The sequence below is a fragment of the Condylura cristata genome, unplaced genomic scaffold, assembly GCF_000260355.1.
Source record: "Condylura cristata isolate star-nosed mole 26May11 unplaced genomic scaffold, ConCri1.0 scaffold00007, whole genome shotgun sequence".
In the NCBI taxonomy this organism is placed as follows: domain Eukaryota; kingdom Metazoa; phylum Chordata; class Mammalia; order Eulipotyphla; family Talpidae; genus Condylura; species Condylura cristata.
Genome location: NW_004567108.1, coordinates 14,942,688 through 14,969,323, shown reverse-complemented (window position 1 = coordinate 14,969,323; position 26,636 = coordinate 14,942,688). Strand labels below are relative to the sequence as shown.

General features: G+C 45.5%; 1 protein-coding gene across 1 annotated transcript in view; it reads left to right on the top strand.

Moving 5' to 3' along the window:
• The window catches only part of ADAMTS12 (ADAM metallopeptidase with thrombospondin type 1 motif, 12), a 167,608-nt gene that overhangs the window by 85,041 nt on the left and 55,931 nt on the right, over nt 1–26,636 (top strand). Inside the window, exons 4-11 of the mRNA XM_004678408.2 lie at nt 6,875–7,059; nt 7,849–7,932; nt 15,043–15,167; nt 19,194–19,343; nt 21,913–22,056; nt 22,613–22,757; nt 24,470–24,562; nt 26,068–26,213. Of these exons, the coding sequence (XP_004678465.1) occupies nt 6,875–7,059; nt 7,849–7,932; nt 15,043–15,167; nt 19,194–19,343; nt 21,913–22,056; nt 22,613–22,757; nt 24,470–24,562; nt 26,068–26,213 (1,072 nt within the window). The remainder of the gene's footprint in view (nt 1–6,874; nt 7,060–7,848; nt 7,933–15,042; nt 15,168–19,193; nt 19,344–21,912; nt 22,057–22,612; nt 22,758–24,469; nt 24,563–26,067; nt 26,214–26,636) is intronic.

The following is a 26,636-nucleotide window of genomic DNA, read 5'->3' as shown; positions in this document are numbered from 1 at the left end:
GTTCTGTATGCATAAATAAATAAATCTTTAAGAAAATACACATCTGTTATCTTGATCCACTGTTCTCAGAGTGGTCTCAACTACTCATCTTATTTACAACGTTTAACGTAAGAAACTACTTTTGACTTAGCAGTGAAAGTTAGGAGGCAATATTTTAGAACACCCTGCTATTGAAAAAAATTCCATAAAATACTAGGAAAGTTCATGACGCACGTAATGAAACATACCATAACCAGGTACATCGCTTTTGCTCATGCACAGCTGGCTCAAATGCAAATAGATAGCTCGCCCTTACTCAGATGAACATGCCAACCAATTCCTGCCTGCAGTTAAAAAAAAAAAAACAAAAACAGAAGGGCCTCTGCAAGTCAGCAGATCCCGAGGACAGCTAATCAATCACCTTCCCTATTGTTCACACATAACATACACACAGCCTTGGGCCCTTACTTTACATGTTATCCATGGTTTCCCCCTTTGTGAACTTTAAAAGCTTGCATTATTTTTATTGAGTTACAATTTACAGAACGGAATGAGACTGAAGGTGTAGGTTCACGCTCTTCAGATGGGTGGCATCCCACCTCACCCACCACCAAAGCACCCATAGTCCTTCACAATAGTCCACTAGCACCCCCAATAGTCCACTAGCACCCCCCGCCATTTCTCCCCTCACCCTCTTCTGGTTGTCTCAGTTCTGCAGTCCAATTTCTAGGGTTTGCTTTTGTTTCGTTCTGTCTGGTCCTTTGATTTGTTTCTTTACCGTCCACACATGAATGAAATCATCGGCATTTGTCTTTCTTACATTTCACTTGGTATTATCTCATCCATTTCCATCCATGTTGTCATAAATGGCAAGAGTTCATCTTTTTTTTTTAATGGCTGAGTCATATTCCACTATGTATATATACCACATCTGGAAGTGTTTAAGAGAAAACCCAATATGCATAGAGGTGTGTATTCAATACCCCTAAGCATATACATTGTCATAAATCAAGGTTGCCTCAGTAAGCAGGGTGCAAGGGTTAGGTGTCAGCACTATGAAGCTTTCTGCAGCCTCTGTGATATGAGTTCGATCCCTGGCCTCAGAGATGACCCACATGGCACAGCAGACCTCTCCTGTCTCACCCGCTGCTCCCCTCAGCAGTATATTTCAGTAGATCTGCCTGTTGTGCTCCCCACTCCCATTCTGTCTCTGGTAAATCTTTCACCCCTACTACCTGCAACTCTGGCGGGCACCCCAGTTCTGTACCCCAGTTCTTATATGCATAAATAAATCTTTAGGGAAAAAATCACCAGTTCCTCAAAGACATTTCTCTGACTTGTTCAGACATTCAGACAGAAGCAGGTGTTCTTACATGAAAGCCACCCACTCACAGAGAGGTCTGGGATCTACCTAGAGGGCAGGTGGCCCAGCAAGTAGCCACACACTCACCTGGAAAAGGACTTTTGCAGAGTTGAATTTTATTACTCTTACTCTGAATGATAACAGCCTGAACTTTCCTCAGGTCACAGAAGTAGCTTTGCCTCTATTGACCAGTGGATTTTTGTCATGTGGACAATCTGACTTGAATAACTAACAGTGTTTCTCTTTCTCAGTAATAACTAGAACTGGAGCCAAGTTTGTGTGAAACTAAAGTGAAAATAGGCAGAGGAGAGTAACTTTTTTAAACTAATCTCACTATTTTTCACTCTTTTTACATTGTTCTGCTTATATTTCCTTTTTTTCTATGGTCTTCTCATTTAAGTTTTTTGGCCATTGTGCCTAGTTTGGAACCACATTAACTCTTTTGTGACATAACTTAGGTTATATGTAAATCAAACAGGGTCCATTTCCAAATTCCTGTTGGCATTGTCATTGTAGTTTTGGAGACCAAGGTACACTGGAACAGACAAAACGCTTTCAGCTTTAAATGTTTATTTTCTAAAACTAATAAGGATGTTATTTTTTATGTTGGCGGATTCTATTTACTTAGTGCTGTTTTTGCTTCTCTAGAACTTGGTTTCCTCAGCAACAAACTGGTAGCCCTAGCTTTTGCTGCTGACTGGACATAACCACGTACAATAAATCTTGATAAAACAATATACACTAAGGGGTGGAAGTATAGCTCCCTGATTGGCCCTTTTGATCATACTGATTGTTCCTTTGTTGCATTTCACACTGTGAATCAAACTCTATGAACTGAACGGAAAGCATCTCCTTAGTTTCAAAAATTATCAATTCAGAGCTAAGTCCCCAGATGATAGATCTTCCACAATTACATACCCACCATGGAATTTGGGGTATTTGACTAGTATTTGTTTAAAATCAAGATGTGAATCCCAACCAAGTCCCAAATGCATTCTAAGCTGAGGCCAAGCTACATGAAGTCTACCAAATCCCTATGTTCTGCTATGGACTTAATTTCGGTTGGGTCCAGGCCACGACCCAGCCAGCAGGCCCCAGGCAACTTGGCAGTCCCATGGCCAGATGTTGGGATGAGCGAGCCAGAGGAACAGTGTCCAGCAGGAGAACACTGCATTAGCTTATCTTGTCTGAATTCACCTCTTTTTACAAAGGGATCTCGGTAGGCTCAACGCGAGTGAGGTCTGGCTTGAGAGGCCACAGTAGCTCATTATTGCAGCAGAATACTGAATAATCATGGCTTTGCTTCTGCTTCACCGATCTTAAGTGTTAGATTGGCCCCTATCCTTTATCTTGTCATTGAATTTTCTCCCCAATTCTGTTACCCTAACACTAACAGTAGCTTTTGCACTCCCACTAACTGAATCCTTGTGACCTGAATCCCATCCTTGTTAGGGGCATGTCTGTAACAAAGATGAAGATTTTATGTTTTCCTTTCACACCCAGCTTTCCCTCCTGTCTATGTAGCACCTTCCTACCCACAAACTTAGGCCCTCATTTTTATTGACAGCCCACCTTTACAGAGCACCTGAAAACTTTTGAACTCTCTAGATAGAGATTGAGACCTGCTCTCACCATCTAAGGCCCTGAGGCTGCCGATGCCATTGATTGAGACTGAATTTTTTAGGTTTTTATTTATTGGGTCACTTACTGATAGTAACAGCTAAGATTTGTTAGCTCTTTATAGCATGCCAGTCATTGTTACAGGTGTGTGCATGCATGCACTTATCACATGCTTACACAAATGCCTCAAGATGAATCCTGCTGTTCCCAACTTATATGTGAGGAAACTGAGACAGAGAGAACTCGGATAAAATCCAGTCATTCAGGAGTTATTAAGAAATAGCTTTGGCCCTCCCTGGTGGCTCAGTGGGTTAAAGCACAGCACTAAGAAGCTAAAGCCACTTCAGCATGAGTTCCATCCCCGCCCCAGAGGTGACCCACGTGACGCGCAGACCTCTCCTGACCAGCCCGCTGCTCCGCTCAGCAGTGTACTTCATCAGTCGGCCTGTTCTGCTCCCCACTCTGCCTCTGGTGAATCCTCTCACTGCCCCCACACCTCTGGCCTGTACCCCAGTTCTGTATACATAAATAAATAAATCTTTTAAAAAAGGAAAAAAAGAAAGAAAACTCTTGTTTTGCATTAAAACTGCCCATAGACATCATTCTGTGCCCCAAATGAGATTACGATCCTGACCTCTAACCTGGACATGTCCTCAGGCCAGCTCAGCTCTCCACAGCCCATTGTATTCTCCACATATATGTTGCCATTGTACATCTGAATTTGAAAAGGGACTAAATACTGAGATTCTAATTGCAGACCTTTTTCTAAGAGGTGACTAGAGGAACAAGCGTGGGAGGCAAGATTCCTGTTCACTTATTGACATTCAGGCTGCGTTCTGCTTCTGCAGGAGGACATTGCTGGTGTGTCTATCGCTATAATCCCTGCTTTCAGAGACTGAGGGGGTGGTGCTGGTGGAGTGTTTGGAAGAGCACCAAAGTCTGTTTGTGTAGCACAGACCCCAGGCCCTGGAGGCCTGGCCGGGCCAGCTGCAACTCAGCAAGGGCTTTAATTTTGAATTTCCTAAGCCGCTTGTGGATCCAAAGTATTTCATACATGTTTCAAAATAATAATTGAAAAGGAAGCAAAAACACTAAGTCAGCTGTAAAAATTGTGTGACATCTATCTAGGGTCAAGTTGTCACCCCCTGAGGGGAATCAAAGTACCTTGGAAAGTTCCATGTTAATTTAGATGGGAAGAGGGGAGTAGGCTGAAAGGGGGAAAGTTCTGGGCTCTGCCAGTGAACTGAGTAGGCAACTCAATTTCTCACCATGCTGTCATTTGGGTGCTAGGGCACTGTCTGACCCTGCGCTGGGGACAAAGCCAGGGTGCAAAACATGGTATTTAGACACAGTGCAGGTCCAAGTTATTGGAGTCTTCAGGGCAAGAGTCAAAAGTAAGTAAGTAGCATACCTTTCCTAACCTGTGTCTTCTCTAAAGGGCATGTGTCATCTGGATATGCCTGTCTGCTCAGGGGAGTCTCTTCTACCACCGGCCACCTGTTCATTACGTCCCCATCAGTCTTTCTGATCATTTCTAGCATCTCTTAAGAGTGTTACTGTCGTTGGAGTTTGACACTTGGTCTCCAGTAAATGTCATTTCCTCGAGAAGCTACTGTCCAGTCCACCCTGTGTAACATACACTCTTCCTCTGTACAGTCTAGACGTGTCTTTCACGATGCATTTTACAACCTCTAATTTTTATTGTTTTCATCACCTCACTTGTTTGTGGTGTTTCTTTTTTGTTTTTGTTTTTTAAAGATTTATTTATGCATGCATGCAGAACTGGGCAGTCAGGCCAGAGGTGCAGGGGCTGTGAGAGGCTTCCAGAGACAGAGTGGGGAGCAGAACAGCAGATCAGTGAGGTACACTGCTGAGGGGAGCAGTGGGGGAGACAGGAGACAGCAGGTCTGCTGCACCCTAGGGATCAGCTCCTGGGCTGGGATCGAACTTGCACTGAAGCAGCTGCGGCTGGCTTGTAATTTGCGCTTTAACCCGTTGTGCCACCAGGGAGGGCCCAGAGTACAGACTTTCTTTTGCTCCAACACACAGCAGCTAGAACTTTCCAGATAATTGTTCTCTTGTAGACTGACAGTCAGCATGCGTCACTTGTATGTGAAGGGAACGCAGGCGCCTGCCTGAGGCCAACATGATCCTTCCCTTGTGTTTGCCCCTGCGTGACTTTGCAGCCTGTCGTTGAGTCTGGACAGGGCCTGTGTCCGTTGCTCTTGATGCTGCTTGTCTTCACATTGCTGACGTCCAGTCCAGCATTTACAAACGAATGACTCCCGCACAAATGCACGCGTCCCACGGAGCCGAAAGGAGCCTTCTGAGTGGCTTATCGAGTACCAGCTTTTGTGGAGCATTCCACTTTGTTACTGTCCAAAGTCAGAACCAAAGGGATTCATGTTTGATGAATGAAAGAAGAAATTCATATTACAGCCACAGAATGTGACTATCATTTTTCATAACCCTGAATTATTTCTCGAGTCAAAGTATAGCTTTGTTACTTTTAGGTAAAATTGTCAGTAGTAGAGTTTAAGTTTTTTAGGGCTGTGATTATGTTTCACTTATTTTGCAAGTATTGTTCAGTGTGTTGCAACTCTATACAGACTGTGAACCTCAGGAACTAGGAAGGGCCACAGAGCCAATCAGTGTAATCAACTTTACCACCCAAAGAGCATGGTGGAGAAAGGGCACAGTATGTTTTTCTGAGACAGGCTCACTAGAGAGGTCTTGCCCTAGATTTTTCTAGAACAGGATGACACTAATCAGTGGAAGTTACAGGGAGGAGTTTCAGCCCAGCATCGGAAACCATGTAACAGAACAAGATGCCCCATGAGCTGGCAAATGCTCCTGCCACCTCGTGTTCAAGCCAAGGCTGGGTAGTCAGCACTGGAGAGGCCTGGGGTGCCAATCAGAGCATAGGAGGTGTGCGACTGTCTTTCTGATGGGAATTTCAGAGACTGAGACTCCCTCACTCCATCACCCCAGGTATCTCTCTTTCCTTACTCTCCAGGTCAGTTTATTTTTCATCAAGTTCCAAAGCCATTTTGAGCCCATTAAAACCTTCTAGACTCGACCACCATGTGGGTTAAGCTTCCCATATGAAGCAATATTTCATTTCACTTTGGCTATAGATTTCTTTCAAGATGCAAGAAAATTGTCCCTAGTTAAAACATTGAGGAATCTTAAGAATGAGTCTTCCCAGGTCTCTTCATGATTCCCTCGCCTCTCTTAGGTGTTGCATTCTGAACTATGCTCCTCCTATATTAAGTGTTTTGCATACTGACACCTATTAGTGACCCTGATGAATCTTTTCCACCTTCTGACGTGGACTGCCCTGAGCCACATGGACCAAGACATTCTCCAGATTTATGCATGTTTGCTGTGTGGTGTGTGTGAAAATACATGACTTGTGGATAGAGAAAATTCTGGATCTTATACTAAATATTGATAAATGTACTATGTAACTCTGGGGAAGTTCTTTAGCCAGCCACTTGGAGCCTCAGTTTGGACATTTGGAGACATGGAGATAGTAGTGTGTTTCTGAAGTGTTCAGACAGTTGAAAAAACTGAGTTCAAAGTCTAATGCAATGCCTTGGAGACAGTAGGAAATATTTAGAGAAGGAGAAAGTTCTCAATGACATCTTTTGAAGAGTGAGGGATCTCTTTAATGAAAAAGGTAAAATTATTTCAAAAAAGTACTTTTGAACCTTCCTGTGAGATTTGAACTACAGTTTTCTTGGCTTTAGGCATTTGAATTGATTTCTTTCTGGTTGTGTATATAAGAACATCGCATTTGTTCATCATCAAATGTAAATTAAACACAAAGCCTTGAATTTTTACATGACTAAGTGAGTAATATATGAAAGATACAGAGAATGAGTCCACCATCTTATGTTTAATGTTTAGATAGTCTTGGCATCTCCCAGAAGCAAGAGAAATGGGAGAGGAACAGCTTGGCAAGCAGAAGTCTTTCTCGGCGTTCCATCAGCAAAGAGAGGTGGGTGGAGACCCTGGTGGTGGCTGACACGAAGATGATTGAGTATCACGGGAGCGAGAACGTGGAGTCCTATATCCTAACCATCATGAACATGGTATGTCAGCCTGAAGTGGAGGAGGGTTGTCTAGCCAATAGCTGTCATAAAAATGCTCCCCAAAATAACAGAAATCTGTTTTGGGTGAGTGGTATATAGGGTATAAGACACATGCGATTTACATGCACACACACACATACATGTATAGCACATGTATGTTCATATACATAATGAATACTAATCATCTGTTTCCCGTCTAAATGAATAAGGATGATAATTTAGGACAAATTACACTTTCCCTTAAAAATAAGGGTCCAAGGAAAATTTATCTGTTTACATTTTTACTAGGTGCTTGTCAAGGGACTCAATCCTTTTAGTAGACTCTACCACTGACTTTGTTAGTGAATAGGTGAGTAAACTGAGGCAAAGAATTAGAACATGGTTTTTTCCATGTACTTAGATCTAGATTTGGAATAATATCAGTGACCTGTAAGATCAAACTTGTCTTTTTTGCACTGTGATATTTTCTGTCTTTCTAGAATATTAGTTCTGCTAGATGAGAAAAGGTATTTGCCTGAGTAACTATTGTAGGAGAGAGGAAGACCCGGCTCCAGGATAGGGGTGAGGAGAAGGAAGGCACCGATCTCTCAAGCACGCAGCTGTTCACTCACTCTTGAAAGGTTGTCTCTAAATAGCATAATGGTATTGGGCTGTGGGCTTAACTATTTTTGTTCTAGCAAAAATTCTTGATCTACAAGGTAATGTTATTTGAGATGCATCACTGTCTCAGTTTCCTCCTCGTCTGTTATCGCTCCAAGTGGGTGAACGGTTTTCCATTTGTGCCTCTAGGTCACTGGGCTGTTTCATAACCCAAGCATTGGCAATGCAGTTGACATTGTTGTGGTTCGGCTCATTCTGCTTGAAGAGGAAGAGGTAAGGAGCAGCTTTCTCACCACGCTTGGGACCTGGCCGTTGCACCTCTAACGCCTTTCTCCAAGAGAGGTCTTGATACACAAAAGTGAGGTTGTCAGAAAGGTCTTTAGGAATTTATGGGAAGGCAAAATGTTTAATGTTATTTTCCTGGGAATCTGGTGATGCCAATGCAGTGCTATCTAGTGTGGGAGAGAGAATGCTTGCTAGGTATTCATAGTTGGAATCGTCAGACAGTCATTGCATGTAGTAACACAATAATCAAATTTACTGCATTGACCAAGAAAATTCCAGGGAAGAAATATTCTAAATCATGATATGCTTGGATAAATTCAGTAAAGTTATAAGGAATGTGGAAATGTTGAATCTTTTAAAACCGTTTAGTTACCTTTTATATCTGAATACATAGCTCTCAGATCTGGGTCCGTTTGTCTTTCAGTTTTTACCCTTAGGAATTTCATCTGTTTTCATATCATGTGCCTGCTGATGCCTGAATTGGGGTCACATAGGAGGGGTTTGCAATAAAGCCAAGAGGACCCCAGGCCATTGTCCATGCAGGAGTAGGCTCTGGGGGTGTCAGGTTGCCAGACAGGAATTAGATGATTCTTTTCATGAATTTTTCTTCTTGGTCTACTGGGTGATGCGCTGTTGAGTTCATTTTTGTGAGATCCTGCAGTTAAAACCCTAATAACTTTGGAAATTCTCCTAGTTATTTCCCCTGCCCCTGGGGTGATTTGTGCTTCTGTAACAACCTATATGACTGTTGCTCTTTCAGAATAAGTGTCACAAGGAATTTGTAGATTGACCTCATCTGTTGTTATTTGTAAAGTATCTTTTCTTGTGGTAATCAGAAAAGTTATTCATTGGTCACATGGAAAGTTTCCATAGTAGACTTTTTCCTGATCATTTCTTCTCTGTCCATTTTTTTCCTTCCTAGTGCCTATGCCTGGTCAGTTTGCATTGAATTAAAACCTGCTGACAGCAGTTCCAAAAGAAATCAATACAAGATTTTTTTTTCATTATCAGAAGAGCTTACATAGGAGAGAATGAGTTATAATAAAAGTCACATTCCTGCAGAATCATTTCCTACCTCCCATTGCTCCAAGCTCTTGCTAATTTCCTCTAGGTCTTCTCACTTCTGCTAAGTTCACATACTCAAGTGACTTGGAAAGGGGGAAGTGGGAAGTGATTGGGCTCCTTTGAGCAAATGAAGTGAGGAAAAAATATGATAAAGGGATGGAAAGGAAAATCTATTTTGGCTATGAAAATGGGGAAAAAAATAGTATGCCTGAGGATTTGCTCCCAGCGGCTCAAATAATTATAAGGGTGCTTTGTGGAAAATGTTTGATATAAATCTCCCCCTGTTCATGGTAAGCCAGCATAATCTCTCTGAAATTCTTGGCTCTGTGCCAGCTTAGGGCTGCATCGTCTTGAGACAAAACTCAATGCCCTTTCCAAGGTTCCTGTGATCAGGTGCATTCATCAAAGGAAATGAAGGATTGTTATTGTCATAACCTCTTAAGAGACTTAGGGATTAAGAGACTGAAAAAACTGTGTTCAGTGAAAACCACTTGGAAGAGTTAAACTATTTAATAGGGAAGTAGTGAGATATTTTGAAGATCCTGTGACTGCTCTTGTATAAAATACCTCTTTACGACGGCTGCAAATTCTACATGGGGGCATGGCCTTCACTTTCAAATGATCCACAGTTCAGTTAGTTGCGCACTGGCTTTGTCTACAAGAGGAGCCAACAAAAGCAACAGATAGAAAGCAAGATTTTGAGGGTGGATTTCAGACTCTAATATTTTATTTTTTGGATCAATGACTATTTCCCACGCTATGCCAGCATTGCTGTTGTGGGAAGATTGGGATATAAAAGAACCCCCTCTATCGACATCATTTACCTTTCACGTCTCCTCCTTACTCCTCTTCCAGTAGTTCTGTTGCTGGAGAACCCCACACCCTGCACACCCACGTAGGTGGTCTAGCTTGGACATGGTTCTCCCTACTGCTGCCCCTCTCATTCTGCGCTCTCTTCCTCATGTCTCTGAGCTATGAAATGACTTAGATCCTCGCGGATTCTCAGGTTGTCCTGCCATGCTTCACAAAGGCCATTTTGGTAAGAGCCACGAGGCTTCTGGGTCAGAGACAGTGGACTCTGTTGCTCACAAAACCATGCTTGGTCTGAACCTCACCTTGGCTGTCCCTGTTGTCCTCTGAGTCCCACCCGTGTGCAGCAGGCAACCCAGGTGGGGGCTGTGCAGTGTATTATCACAGCTGAGGAACCCCAAGATTAGGCAACGCCGGTCCTTTAATCAGAATTCTAAGCAGACATGCTTAGAATAGGCCCAGAGAGAGACATTATCTTAATTATTTTAGACAGCGAATAAATCTTTCCTCTTTCCTAGAGGGAGGCACTGTTTGCTCTGCACCACCTTTGGAAAGATACAAAATTTTCCAGTATCTTTGCTCGGGTGTAAGAAACATTAGAGATCAGTATATAATTCCTCCCCTACTAGTAGTTCCTATTAGAGGCACGTGAATTATTGCAGAAGTTTTGCTATCAAACTTCTGACCCTTCCTTATCTCTTTAATCTAGTCCCTTTCCTGCCATATAACAAAAACTCTTACCCATACAGCCCTCACTTGGATATATGTCTGAATGGATATATGCTTCATCTTCTCTTGAGTCCTCACTGGTGGGGTGTGGCTTCAGTTTTGTCAGTATACCAACTTGTACTGGCAATGCAGGACATAAGTTGAGGAATAAACTTCAGCCCTGTCCTGGAGGAGCTAAAAGTCGCAGGATGGGATCATTTTAACTAGTGCAGCAAAGTGCTGTGAGGCCAGTGTGTTCAAGAGGTATTGCTGGAAAACTAATCCAGGCTTGGGGTAGGGAAGACTTCCTTGACGTGTCCCAGTTGAATGTTAAAGATTAAATGAATGGGGCCCTCCCTGGTGGTGCAGCGAGTTAAAGCACTGCACTAAGAAGCTTAAGCCACTTCCGCATGAGTTCGATCCCCGCCTGCCCGGGAGGAGCTCCACATGGTGTGGCAGACCTCTCCTGACCCGCCCGCTGCTCCCCTCGGCAGTGTACTTCATAAATCTGCCTGTTCTGCTCTCCACTCTGTCTCTGGTGAATCCTCTCACCCTCCGCATCTCTGGCCTGTATCCCAGTTCTGTATGAATAAATAAATAAATCTTTCAAAAAAAAAAGATTAAATGGATGTTGAATTGGTTAAAAAGGGTAAAAGAGAGGAGAAAGGCATTGTAGGTTGAGGGAGCAACTTGAAGAAAGTAAGGTGAGAAGTTGCATGTAACATTAAGCTGCAAAGTTGAAAATGAAGAGCACTTCCTGGTGGTTGTGCTTGAGTCACAGGTCTTGGTGTGAGCAGACTTTGGTTTTACTAGATTAACCTGGTAATAGCAACGAGGATGGGTTTAAAGAGGACAAAGCAAGAAAGAAGGAGAATATTAAGAGTCTGAAAACATTAAACTGTAAAATGATACATAAAATGGTGAGGGTTTGCTGCAGGACAGTTGGTAGTAAAGACACAAAGAGGTGGAGTCAGCAGCACCTGACGCATTGGGGTGCAGGGCATGGAGACAGAGGAGGCCAGGAGGGGACATGGTGTGTCCAGTTTGGGCACCTGGGAGGGTGGTAGCTTCTGTTACTAAGACAGCGGATACAGGAAGAACAGCAGATTATCATAGGAAGAAAGACTTTCAGGAACACCAAGTTGGGGGTATCTGGGGTGCCATCCAGAAGGAAATTTGGGTATCTGAGTTTGAATTTCAGAAGAGATTTAGGATGAGATATAGTTTGAGAATCAACAGCATGGAGGTTATTGCCGAAAATAGGACTGGGATTGAGAGTGAACTAAGCAGAACCCACAGCAGAGCCTGAGAAGTAACCAGGGTAAGAGTTGGGGCCTCAGAAGTTGAGAGTCTCAGCCTGTGTTTATCTTCTCCCCAAGGTTGGGACTTTGAGGAATGTTTAATCATTTGCAACTAATGATGGTTTATTTAAATTTTTTTTTTTTGGCACAAAAGAACTGGGGTGTAGGCCAGAGGTGTGTTTGAGGGGGCAGAGGTGGGGGCTAGAGGATTCACTGGAGACAGAGTGGGGAGTGGAACAGGGGGGTTGACTGAAATGCACAGCTAAGAGAACAAGCACAAGACAGGAGAGGCCTGCTGCACCACGTGGGTCAGCTGAGGGTTTGAACTCAGGTTATAGAGGTGCCAGCATCAGGCTTCACCCCTACACCACCAGGGAGGCCCCTGGGGCTGGTTCCCAGCCTTAAACCCGAGAGCTGTCCCTCACCATTTGCATAAAAGGGTTGAATACTTATCCAGCTCCTCCAGCCCTTGGGCGTGGGGCGCTCTTCAGATGATGGGAGTGAGGCAGAGTTTGTGCTGCAGCATCTGGAAAGTAATTCTGCTGCTCCACGTTGAAGATGTATGTTCGCTGATGCCGGCTTTGGCCAAGGAATGAGGGAGGGTGAGTGGGTGTTTGTAAACATGTGCTTTCCCCTAAACAGACACACACGGATTGGTATGTAAGTTCTTCCAAAACGCTGAGTCCAACGGATTCATAAAGGACAATACTGAAGCCAGCAATTGAGTGTTGCTGACCTGGCAAAAGTCCCAGCCTTGAGATCCCGGCTCTGTGGCCTCACCATTGGCTTTGTGATTCAAAGGAGAATATTCTGAGATGAGTTCCACCTGCCTCTGCCTGGGTGGCCACCTCGGCACTAATGAACTGTTAGGACCGTGGCCGTTTAACTAGGGATCTTAATTGCACCTTGCAGTAAGTGTGGGGTGTGTGAGAATGTGAGCCCTCCCTGCTCACTGTGACCCATCCAGTTTCCCTTGGATTCAGAATGACAGGATCTCACATATAATTGCTACGTAACACGTGTAAATTCCTACTGAAAAGTGCTTTGTAAGATTTTCTAGTGCAACCCTTTTGCCTTGATTCTCATCAGTTATTATTCTGAAGATACTTAATTTTGTCTATTTTTGAGAAAAGTGTAGACTTAAGCTGCAATTATAAGCAGTGGTGCAGAGAGGCCCCTTAGACCCCTCCCTCTGCTTACCTTGCATAACTTTCGTACAGCGTCACACCCAGTAAATTAATATTCATGCAAACCACCTGCCTTAATCACATTTTATCAGTTTTATAAGCATTTTTGATATGTGTGTGTTTGTGTGTCTCGGTTATTGTTCTTCCCTCACTCTTACTTTTTTTCTTCCTGTCCCCTCCCTTCTCATGGCTTCTGACTCTTGATCTGACCAGGCCCTTGAGGGTTGTAGAGCCATTTGTCCTCACTTAAGGAGGGCTGCTATTCTAACTCCAGCTTGACCAAATGAATTGGAGTCTGACTCCCAGCCCCGCAGAATGCGCCTGTTCCTTCACCATATATCATTATGCTGGAAAGTGTAATGAGAAGGAACAAGTAATGAAATCTTTCTTCTATTTAGATTTTCATGCTAATCAGTTTGGGAGTTTCTGTTCATGCTAGTCACCTTTCTGTGCTGTCCTGTAAGGATGTGGCACCCGGTAGTTGACTGCATGTCTGGGGTTCGGGGAGGGGGTGTTGTGTGGGGGGAGAATACTTCTAATAGCACCTGAAGCCTTGCAGTCAATTTGATCAGTGTGTGGGCCTCAACTAAATACAGAACAATAGAGAAGCAAGGTCATACTTTGACAGAAGTTCCTTGAATTCACTGTTAATAGACTCAGATTAGAGGGATGCATGGAGCTAGTCAATTTTCTGGAAGAATCTCTCTGGTGTCAGAGATGACTCTTTGGGGAGGTCCTAAAGAAAAGGGACCAGGGATATTAAAGTTGAACTGGAGTCCCTCTGGAGCTGGCCAGCCCTGTTTGCTTCCCCATTGGGCAAGTGCTCACCCAGTTATGTAGAGTAAGACCCTTCTTCCCATCTCCGTAGCAACTGAGCCCTATGGATGACTCAGGAGCTGCCCTGGGCCTCAGAAACCCTCCGGTACATACTGCATCTGATTGTTGCAGATGATGAGTTGTCCTAACTGTCCAGAAACCTGGCAAGATGATGGTCCCCTTTTCCCCTGACCCATAGATGGAAAGCAGGGGCAGGAAGCATTTACTGCAACTCCAAATTTGCAGGATGCTTCCTGAAAGGACGACGCTTTCTGTTAAAATTCTGTCCATTTTGCTGTTCAATATCACTTATAATCAGGGAAATGCAAATCAAAACTACAATTAGATGCCACCTTACACCAGTGAGAATGGCACAAATTAAAAAAACTAGCAACAACAAATGTTGATGAGGATGTGGAGAAAAAGGAACTCTCCTACACTGCTGGTGGGAATGCAAACTGGTCCAACCACTATAGAAAGCTGTGTGGAGATTCCTCAGACTGTTAGGAGGAAAGAATACCTTGAAGGAACTCCACAGGTTTTGTGGACTCCATCCCCCACTCCAGACCAAAGCCATCAAGACACAGGGAAACCACAAATACCCTCATCACAGAAGGGAGGACTGCTTGGATTTGAGGGTGGAGTTAGCAGACAGGTTTGGTAAAAAACCAGACATGTAGCTCTTGGGTGGCTCTTCGCTTGCTTGCCCCTGTTCCTCTTGGCTCTTGACTTTTGCCAGCTTGCAGCATGCCGTTGGGATTCCAGATTGCTGGAATGGAAGGACACATTATCAATTTATCACTTTCTCTTTAATTTCCTCATTTCCCCTACATTTGTAAATAAATGCTTTATTAACCTTAAATAATTCTGTGCATTTTGCACTAGAAATAAAATGGCCCCTTGGATTGTATCAGTTTAGGATGCAGAGATCCACTAAAAACAGAACTTCCAAAATGTCTTCCCAATATATTTAAAGTTTTTCTTCAAGAGCTGATTGTTTTAATGCTGATTTCTGTCCTGCATTCTCCTCTCAGGTTCTTTTAGAGGCAGTCATAGAGCGACAGTGTGTAGAGCAGGGGTCAGCCCAGAGGGCCACGGTGGCCTCTTGCCACGTTTCTGAGCCCCTCTTACCTGAAGGCTGTGGGGGTTAGTGCGAGGGTCTTTCCCTCCACGAGCTTACCTGTGCCCATCTCTTCCTCTTCTTTCTCCAGCAAGGCCTGAAAATAGTTCACCATGCAGAGAAGACACTGTCCAGTTTTTGCAAGTGGCAGAAGAGCATCAACCCCAAGAGCGACCTCAACCCCGCCCACCATGATGTGGCTGTCCTTCTCACCAGGTACCCTGGAGGCTGTGGAAGCTGAGGGCCGTGAGGTGGGAGACCAGGCAGGTGAAGGGCTGCCACATATTCACATTGATGCTCACTCCTCATTGCTGCTCTTCGTCATTTCTGCTGTTCATTATAAAATCACCTTCTATGACCTGGACTCCTGATTCCCAAGCCATGGGCTGTTAGCAAAGCCACTCGGGCATTGAGTGCGCCATGTTAACAAACTGTCTGCTGGCAAAGTGCAGCCCCCTTTCCTGTCTGTTTGATGACCTCATCTTTAAACTCCACTTCTCTGTGCAGCTCTGTAAACAGTCGGGAACCCACTTGCAGCTCCTCATTAGAGACACTTAATCAGTTAGATATTCAGTCCTTTATTTATGTACTTATTTTTATCTAGTTAAGAAACATGTGACCACATCTACGGAAATCAGTCCTCTTTTAAAACCCCTGACTTAGGCTGCAACAGAATGTGTGGGGGTACATCCCCCTTGGGTAGCCAGACAGATTTGGTGTTTTTTTTTTTAAAGATTTATTTATTTATGCATACAGAACTGGGATTCAGGCCAGAGGGCAATGAGAGGATTCACTAGAGACAGAGTGGGGAGCAGAACAGGAGGGATGACTGAAATATACTGCTGAGGGGATCAGCGGGTAGGTCAGGTCAGCAGAGGCCTGCCACACTATGCGGGTCACCTCCCCTGCCGGGGATGAACTCGAGCTGCAGTGGCTGTGAGAGCTTCATAGTGCTGTGCTTTAGCCCGTTGCGCCACCAGAGAGGGCCCCGCCAGACTGATTTGTTTTTACCTTCCTCTCTTTTCCTCTCATGAAGATAGACCCTATGGCTCCAATAAAATCTGCCAAAACTTCCAGGACTCAGGCCCTCCCTGGTGGCAAAACAGGTTAAAGCACAGCACTTTGAAGCTACCACAGCCACTGTAGCATGAGTTTGCTCTCCAGCCAGAGAGTTGACCCACAAGGTGTAGCAGACCTCTCCTCACCTGCCTGCTGCTCCCCTCAGCACTGTATTCCACTGTATCTGCCTGTTCTGCTCCCCACTCTGTCTCTGGTGAATCCTGTTCATTCCCAGCACCTCTGGCCTGTACCCTAGTTCTGGATGCATAAATAAATCTTTAAAACAAACAAACAAACAAACAAAAAAACCCCAAAACTTCCAGGACTTTTGATATCCATGAAAAGCTAGTGAATTTTCCTGACTTTCAGCCCATGCTCAACCCAGAGTTTTTCAGCCCAAACTCTTAGAAGGCTGTTCAATATTTTTTGAGCACCTATGACTTACCAGACTCTATTTTGATCTGGACAAATGACAAAATTTCATTCCATGGGGATAATAAATTCTCATTGGGTGCCCTTTTGCAGATTCAGACTTCTAGAAAACCAGGGGTCTCTAGTATAAGCAGCCCCTTGACTTGCCCTTCAGAGTACCTGGGTGGGCAGGTCCCCCTTAAATAATTAGGTTGTCACCTGTCACTTACATAGGATCATTTTAGTGCATAAGATGACAAAAGGTGATAATCAGCCTCCATCTATGCAAATGTCTATTCAAACAGTCTCCAACTACAATTATCGGAATCACTCTTTTGACTGAAAGTATTAAAATTTTCATTAAATGTGAGCTTTGTGGTGCAAACCTATCATACTACATCATGAGGACCTACTCCACCTGGTGTTCAGTAGCAGCTCCCCTGGGGAATGTCGGTGTCGGGTGGGATGTGAGCACAGGGCACTGGGGAGGCAGAAAGAGACAAAGGCACCTTGGAGACTAGACAAGAGGCCAGGGAAGATGCAGTCCAGCCAGGGCCCACCCATGGGGCACACCATGGCCAGCCAGCATTCTGTCTGGCTTCTGTCTCCCTGAAAACTAAACAGCAGCTCCTCACACTCTCACATGAAGAAACGAGTGAGTTAGGGAGAGCTGGAGCTTGGAGAGTGTTTGATGAAGACTACAGGCTGTGATACACATACTGGAACAACCATCATTCCATTTTATCTCCATGACAACTCTGGTAGTTGGGGAAACTGAGGGTTGATTATGTCCTTTGCCCAAAATCTCGTTGGTGTTAACAGGTACTTAAGCTGGGACTTAAGCCCATACTTTTAATTGTTACCTACTAGCGCATAGAGGATCTTCTCTCCTGTCTTCCTTGTTATGGTCATTTTACTTCCTTACTATAGAAGTCTGGCTTTAAATTATAATGAACCTCACCAGCTCCTAGAGAGTAGGGAGTCTTTCAAGTTCTAAAGTAGCATTTACCAACCTTGACACTGTTAACATTTCAAGCTAGATGGTCTGTTATGGTGAGAAACTGTCCTGTGCATTGCAGGGGTGTCCAGCAGCTCTCCCCTGTCTCAGCAGAGGTGAGTAGAACCTCTTCCAAGTAGCGACAGTCACAACTGTCTCCAGACATTGCCACATGTGCCTTTGGACAAGCGGGGAGCAAAATCAACTCTGTTGAGAACCTCTGGCCTGTAGAGATAGGTAGGATCAGCAAAGGAGGCCGGAATTACACTGAGCTTGCTTCTGCAGGACTGTGCCGAGATCCATTTTAACAGAGCCGTCTGTAGAGTTGCATTGTGTAGAAGGTGGATTTGGCCCACACACACAAGGAATGGAGCTCATGGCTGCGTTTTCTCTACTTGTATCCCCAGTGCTTGGCAACAGTAGAGCTAACCCCCTTTGGGGGCCTTAAATTCCTTGCCTGCAAAAACCATATTCCTACTATTCTTTTGCTACCCCCATTTTTTCCACTTTAGTTTTGGATACTTGTAGGCACTCAACAAACAACTGTTGAATGAGTGAATGAAAAGGCTCACAGGGCTTCTCAAAGCCTGGGCCTTTCCTTGGCCCAGTGGATACAAAAAGTAGATAGACCCTTTGTCGCCAGAAATGTACCCACACAAACCCCATGCGATGAAAGCCTGCAACTAACTAAAGCTTGGAGCTTGCCAGCCTTTGTAACAATCATTCTTGGCAGAGAGCATTCCTTGCACTGAAGGAAACCCGTGACTAATGAATAACTCTTCCAAAGGTCTTCTTGTTGATAGAAATAATCTCTATCGGGATATGGGGGCACATTTTTACATTAAAAAGGAGTAACTAGAAGTCTCTCCCTTTCTTTTTGCATGGTAGGAAAATAGCAAAGTCCTGGTAAAAGTTAAAAGGTCTGTGTGTGTGTGTGTGTGTGTGTGCACGTGCATATCTCATCCCACGGACAATATTGTTAAGGTAGTGAAACTGATTGATCCATGAATGGGTTGGTAAGAAATTGCCTTTTTCTTGAGTTAGAAAAAGTTCTCAGGTGAATTGTGAGCACAGATCTCACAAAGACCTAACAGGGTTTCAAATATGAGAAACTTTCATCACTATCACTGTCGTTTCCCTGTTTTTTTTTTTTTTTTTTAGATTTGTTTGTGCATACAGAGCTAGGGTACAAGCCAGAGGTGCAGGGGCAGTGAGAAGGTTCACCATAAAAAGAGCGGGGAGCAACATAGGCAGATTGACTGAGTACACTGCTGAGGGGAGCAGTGGGCGACATAGGAGAGGTCTGCTGCGCCCTGTGGGTCATCTCTAGGGCCGGGGATCAAACTTGCACTGAAGCTGCTGTAGCTAGCTTGCAGTGCTGCGTCCTAACCTGTTGTGCCACCAGGGAGGGCCCCTTTCCTTGTTTAAAAGCTCAAATTAAATTACATTTTCAATAAAATGTAAAAAATATAAAATGTGAAAAATATAATTTGGCCTCCTGAGATTGCGAGCCAAAAGCAGCTCAAAGTTAAGATATTTGCTCCATTTCCCCCTATTTATTAGGCATTAGTGAGTGTCACTCAGCAAGAGGTAGTATCAGAAGAATCTTAGTGATTAAACAATGCTTCCTACATTCCCATTGAAAAATAATTCTGTAGTCATTTTTTTTACAGACCGTATTTCATACTTGAATGCAAGGTAACATCCGGCTTTTTTCCAGGAGGGTTTTTCGAGATATTTCTTTGGGTGCCAATGTATCTCTTCTCTGCTTTTAGAAAGGACATCTGTGCTGGTGTCAACCGCCCCTGCGAGACTCTGGGGCTGTCTCACCTCTCAGGAATGTGCCAGCCTCACCGGAGCTGTAACATCAACGAAGACTCTGGCCTTCCTCTGGCTTTCACAATCGCCCATGAGCTGGGACACAGGTGATCGGAGGCTCCTCCATTGACAGAGGACAGAAAGCGCCTTAAGCAGGGGTCGGGGGCACTGGAGTAGTGTGAGATGCACCTTGCTCCTCTTTAATGTGGGGCAGTCACATATGACATTCCATTGGCTCTTCTTCCTTGACCACTGTTCATTCCAGCTCTCTGAATTAGCATGGGCTGAGCACAGCCCTGGGAATATGTTTTAGCTCAACTGGTGAATTCAGGAGTCGTAAGTGCTGAACGATTGTGAAATACTTCATAAGCTAGGTAGCACTGGATTTGCAGTCGTAGGGAAGATGTTAGGTAAAAAGCTTTCATTGAATTTGAACCATGTTCTTTGTGGCTGGTGGTAAGAGCTGTGTGGGTTATCATCTGACTGCCTGTGACTTTCATATTCCTGAGGAATGTGATCAGAGTCTGGAAGTTGATAGCACCAGATGCATGAAAATAGATACAGAGAATCTCTAGCTCCTCAAAGACTATTCTCTGTTAGAGTTGCCAGTGTTGCTCAGGAGTTTTATTAAACTTGGCTATAGTGTCCCTGTCCTAGGGGTTGAATTGCATTGGCAGAGTAAAAGGTCCCACTTTTTCCTGTTCAGATTTGAAATTTTGAAGCAACATCTGTTGGTTGCAAGAGTCCAATAAGCCAACTTCAGTGGAGAGCATTCTTGGGGGCAGGGGGATACTCAGAGGCATCTTGGGGTGCTCTTGAGGACATGGCTCATAATTGGACATTTTTTGAGCTGCTGCTTTCCCAGGCATCCATTGCTCTTTAGGTGGGCAGTTAAGCTCTTTTTTTTTTTTTTAAAGATTATTTTATTTGTGCATACAGAGCTGGGGTACAGGCCAGAGGTGCAGGGGTGGAGACAGAGACAGAGACAGAGTGGGGAGCAGAACAGGCCGACCAACGAAGTACACGGCTGAGAGGAGCAGCGGGCGGGTCAGGAGAGGTCTGCTGCACCATGTGGGTCACCTCCGGGGCAGGCGGGGATCGAACTCATGCTGAAGTGGCTTCAGCTTCTCAGTGCTGTGCTTTAATCCGCTGCGCCACCAGGGAGGGCCGAAGCTCTCTTTTTAAAAATTTATTTATTTATGCATACGAGAAGTTGGGTGCAGCCAGAGGTGCGGGGGGGGGGGGAGTGGGGGGTGGTGTGTGAGATGACTCACCAGAGACAGGCTGGGGAGCAGAACAGGCAGATCTACTGTAACACACTGCTGAGGGGAGCAGTGGGCAGGTCAGGATGGGTTTGCTGTGCCCAGTGGGTCAGCTCCCTGGCCAGCAATCAAATTTGTGCTGCAGTGACTGTGAACAGCTTCGCAGTGCTGAGACTTGACCCTTACACCACCAAGCAGGCCCCATTTAAGCTCTTTAGGACCTTTCAAGGCTGCCCCATCTGGTCAGCCGTGGAGTGGGTGGTCAGAGAGAGCAGTCGCAACAGAGCCAGAACCCTGGGTTAGGAGCCCAGAGATGGAGAAGATCTACTTTTTCCACTAACTGTGACTTTTAATAAGACTCAAACTCCAAACTTCACCTGGAAAAGGAACAGTAGTGATAAAAATAACAATAATTAAAAGTTTTTCTCTCATTCTTGGTACCTTCTCCTGCACCAGGCACCTTGCTAACTCTCCCATCCTCCCTGTTCACCCTCACGCCATGGAAACAATTCCACTTTCTAGAAGAGGAAAATGAAAATGAGAAAGTCTCAGTACCTCACAGCTTATTCAGTGACAGACCTGGAATTCCAGTCAGATAATGTGTCTTGAGAAACTCTGCATGACGTCACCCTACATGACGAGGTCTCCTTAATGTCTCAGATGTTGGAGGTGCAAGATGAGAAAGAAATCCACCCCTCCAAGCTTCAGGTTTTCCCAGTTTCCTGTAGGCTTCCTCTTCCATGTTTTCTCTGCATTTATGAGGAAAAGGGAAGGAAGTTTGGACTTCGGTGCTTGGTTGCTGCATGCAGCTGGAGAGCGCAGGGAGCTTGCGGGTTGTTCTGACAGAAAGTCAACCTGAGCTTTCTCAGCTTTCTGTCCAACAGAAGTTTTTGAGTTACCCACACAGCTCCCATTGATCATACCAGTGTTCCCACTTTTTTTTTTTTAAGATTTATTTATTTATTACAGATCTGGGGTACAAACCAGAGGTGCAGGGGGTGAGAAGATTCACCATAGATAGAGTGGGGAGCAGAACAGGCAGATTGACAAAGTACACTGCTGAGGGGAGCAGCGGGCGGGTCAGGAGAGGTCTGCCGTGCCATGTGGATCACCTCTGGAGCCGGGGATCGAACTCACACTGAAGCAGCTGCAGCCAGCCTGCAGTGCTGCGTCCTAACCCCTTGTGCCACCAGGGAGGGCCCTGGTTCCCCCTTTCTAATCCAACACTGGCTTTTTAGTCCAAAATGAGCCATCCCTCTCCAACTTCACCGACTCACTTGGTAAAGAGAAGTCTCAGGTACAGAGGTTGCTCTCTGCGTCTCCCCTGTGGGTATTTCTGCCTTGGAGAAACTGGCTTCCTTCCTGTCCCAAGCCTGCGTCCCTGATATTCACGTGCTTTGTGCCTCCCTACCAGCTTCGGCATCCAGCACGACGGGAAGGAGAATGACTGTGAGCCCGTGGGCAGGCACCTGTACATAATGTCCCGCCAGCTCCAGTACAACCCCACACCGCTGACGTGGTCCAAGTGCAGCAAGGAGTACATCACCCGCTTCCTCGAGTAAGTCAGCGTGTCTGAGGTCAGCCCCGCTGGGTCTCTGTCAGCTGGAGTCCCTTCAAGTTGTACACAGAAGTCCTGAACCCCCAAAAGGGCTCAGTTCTTTCCTCAGGCCACAGTGTGAAGGTCGCGTCAGAAGTGGATCTCACTTCTGCCCTGACCAGAGACCTAGGTGGGTTCTGCTCTCCACACACAACCAGGAGGTGATCCATACCTCCTGCTCGCTCCTGCCTTGAAGTGGCTCTTTATGACCTGATGGGGCCTTAAGTCCTTGCTGACTGGCAGGAACAACTTGACACGTCATAAGTGGTCACCAAAGCCCCATGGGGGAGGAGTGAGATGGCGATTGTTTCGCGTTAGCATGTATTTCCTAGGTAACAACGGAAGTAATGAGGGGGGTGATGTGCGTTTCCTTTTCGACAACCTTCAACTTGGGTCTGGAGGGCTCTCTGCCTTATAAAATACAGCTGTCTTGAAGGACAAAAAGACAGCTACAGGGACATCTAGAGATGAAGGAACTCATAAGCAACTGCTCTCACTTCTGCCAACTTATTTTCAGTCGAGGCTTGGGGTTCTGTCTTGATGACATCCCCAAAAAGAAAGGCTTGAAGTCCAAGGTCATTGCTCCTGGAGTCATCTATGATGTTCATCACCAGTGCCAGCTGCAGTATGGCCCCAATGCCACCTTCTGCCAGGAGGTAGAAGTAAGTGTTGGGGATCTCAGTGCCTCTGGTGGGAATGCATGACAGAGGTCTCCGGCATGTGGCAGGATGGGCCAGGGAAGTGTGCAAATCCAGAGATCCACAGCCATGGGAAAGCTGTGGATCAACTTGGTCTGAAGGGCTTCTGTAAGGCAGAAGGGCTGACATTTATATTTCTCAACTCTGCCTCCTTGGAACTCCATGGAGCCTGCAGTGCTTTGCAACTGGGTGGGGGCGAGGAAAATTCTATAGTGATTTTCAAGAGTTGGAATGATTCATGCTTGCAGGCTGTGTACCAGCTTAACCCTAAGTTACTCCCTGTCCTCAGCTTCCCAGCTGGTTGAAGACCACCATCAGATCCTGGGGCAGGGGTGAAATTTGTGCCCTATGTGTTCTTATCCTTTATTTTCAATATCCAAATGGTATATCAAGCCCTGACTTTTAAAGAGTTTGTGACTGTCCATTCCTGCTGCCATTGCCTAAATTCAGTCTTTAGTCATCTCTCTTTGTTATTAGAAGGGCAGTACGGCCTACCTGGCCTCTCTCCCACTCATACTGTTGCTCAAGGTATTCTAAAAGTCCACAAAGCTAACCATAACTCTGCTCCCAGCGTCCCCACAGAACACAGGGTGAAGCCCCATCTTCACTCTAGTGATCTCAAATTGTGATCTAGACCTTGCCTAATGTCTGACATTGTCCTTTGAGCACAAAAGTGTCAGTACTAATGCAGCTATACAGACAAGGCAGGCCACACTGAACATCATGCCCGGTTCTGTGCTGTGCCCTCAATCAGGGAAAAATGCGTTTTCAGAAATTAATACGACAAAGCCTCTGGCCTTGCGAAGCTCATGTTCTGGTGGAGGAGGACAGAAAAATTCCAATATAGTGAGATAAGTGCATAAAGAGAGACAGAGACAGCTTTGTGGAGGAAGTCATATCTGGGCTTAGAGCAAACAAAATTGAAAAAAAAGAAAGAAAGAAAGAAAGAAACGGTATAAAAAGTGCTCACTTCTCACTGATCCCCAAATTCTGCTGATTCTGCCTCCTAACCATCTCTAAAATCCACCTGCTTCCAGGTGACTGAGTAGCCCCACCCTGCAGACACAAGCAGGTATATGGAAGCAGTTGAGCTAGATGACATAGAACAATTGTGTCAGCCTTCCTTTGTTTCTGCTGCAAGAAGAGAAATGAGAAACAAATCCAGTTCACTCTCTGAAAACCAAATGACCACTTTAAATAACAGGGAAATGACCTGAGTCTGGATGGATGGGATAGTCTCCTTCTTGGAGCAAGTGCATGTTAGGAACACCCAGCTGTGTGTAATAGGGTGCCTCCATCCCTGTGGGCTGGTGTCACCAATTACCTGTTACCCTCCTGAGGCCCATGAGTGCTAGTGTCACCAGCTACCTCCCTAAGGCCGGTGAGTGCTGGACAGGGCACTGCACTCAGAAACAAACGCCTCCACTCTGAGGCTTCTGTCTTCCATTTTATCGGGAATACTTGCCATATTGTCGTTATGACAAGTATGGTTGACCCAGCATTGTTTGTGACAAAGTCCAAATTCAGTTCGACCCAAAGACCTCTCCAGTGAGTATTTCCCATCACTCGTAATCACTAAGAGCCACAGCATTCATGGCACAGGTATTTTACCATCATGGTGCTTTGGGGCAGAATTTGAAAATACAGGCAAATGCAATCTCACATTTGCTTTCCAGAATGTTTGCCAGACCCTGTGGTGCTCAGTGAAAGGCTTTTGTCGCTCTAAACTGGACGCAGCTGCTGACGGGACACGATGTGGTGAGAAGAAGGTGAGGTGTCAGGCAGAGGAAGGAAGTGAGCAGGGCAGAGGGCACAGAACTCTTGGGAAGCCTGCGGAGAAGGTCCTGGAGAGAGCAGTCGGGTGAATGGAGATCGCACTGTCAGACTAGCGGGGAAAAATGCCTCTTCCACCACACCTCCCTGTCTGCCTCTCTGGTGGCTTCAGGGTAAAGTTTCAGCACTGTCGCCCCATGGCTTGAGTTCGATCCCTGGACAGGAAGTGGACCCCTACACAGGCAGCAGACCTATCCTTTTTCGCCCGCTGCTCCCCTCAGCAGTAGATTTCAGTAAATCCACCTGTTCTGTTCCCCACTTTCTCTAGTGAATCCTCTCACTCCCCACCCCTCTGGCTTAGACCCCAGTTCTTCCATGCAAAAATAAATAAATAAAATCTTCAACCTTCACTGCAAATGAGTAGTTAGGGAGAGAGAGCTGGGGCCAAATTCTACCCTTCACCTGTAAAAAATCTGTCCCATCAGCCCTCAGTGAACATCTGTAGATTTTGCTGCTCACCTTGGCCTCGTCCAGCCTGACTGCATTTCTTGAAGCTTTCCCTACTTTACTGAGCAGGAAAGTCACCCCACAAGGACTCAGAGCTATTAGGTGCCCTTCAGACAGCTGGGGCAGGCTAATGGTGTCATCTGCAAAACCAGTTTGGGTTTTCTGGCTGGGGGCTGACATTTAGTAGTGGCTTTATGCATCTTGAGTGTGGCATCAAAAGACACTGACCAAAAATTAGGAAAACATCAGCAGGTACAGTATCCCCAAACTCCCCGAAACGGAGCCATTGCTGACACCCCCGTTGCATCTTCCTTTGTTCTCCGATATGTATGTTTACTCCTTAAGCGACACCTTGTTGAAGAATTACCTTGAAGGGGAAGAGAATTTATTTTTTCTTTCCTGAGTTACTTGATAGGCCAGCACTGGAAACAGTGGATAGAATTACAGGAAAGCAGAATTTGTTCTTGATATTGGAAAGAACTTCAACTTTTTAGCAGCTGAAGTCTTTTGGCAATGAGTGGGCTTTTTGCCAGAGGATGAGTTATCTGTTGAAGACTTTAAAGAATGACAGAGGCGTATTAAAGGAGTGTGATCGTAGAGCCAGACTGTAAAGTGTTCTACGAAGAGCCTGCACCAGAAAGTCAATCCACTGTGTTACGGAAGAACTCTCTTACTAAGCATGCTTTTCAGAGCAACACTTTCCCAATGAAGGAAGTGGTGTGTTGATTTACATTCTGGCGTGCAGTCTGCCAGCCACGCTTTGGGTCACATTCCTGCATTGGCTGCAACTAGACACCATAAATTTCCCTGAAATTCTCTAGGGGCTACTCTTGGGGAAAATTGTTTTATGTACCCTTCTTCGATCTCTGTCTGACGGGTGACTCTAGGAAGCCTGCTAGCTCAGGGAGATCTCGGTTTTGACTTAGAGGATTCTTGTCTCAGCTTGTGGTGACAAATGTCCTGACCGCTACATCTCCCGTGCCTTTCCTTCCAGTGGTGTATGTCAGGGAAGTGCATCATGGTGGGGAAGAAACCGGAGAGCATTCCCGGAGGCTGGGGCCGCTGGTCGCCCTGGTCCCACTGCTCCAGGACCTGCGGGGCCGGAGTCCAGAGTGCAGAAAGACTCTGCAACAACCCTGAGTAAGTCTAACCAGCTCTAGTGCCCGCCGAAGCTGGGGACCCGTCTGGGGTCGTGTGACATCAGTGCCCCCAGGTCTCCCCAAAGAAACTGAGCAGATTCCCAAAGGCGAAAGGGAACCAGAAGATCCATGCAGGGGTGACCCGAAAGAGTGGTTCTGTTTTATTTTATTTCATTTTGACTTGGTGCTGGATGCTCACTAGATAAGCAGGCTGATTCCATCTCATAGAGAAGGAAGCAGTGTTCTTTTAAAAATGCAATCATGGCCCTCCCTGGTGGCGCAGCGGGTTAAAGCACAGCACTAAGAAGTTAAAGCCACTTCCTCATGAGTTCCATTCCCGCCTGCCCCAGAGGTGACCACATGGCGAGGCAGACCTCTCCTGACCCGCCCACTGCTCCCCTCAGCAGTGTACTTCGTGGATCTG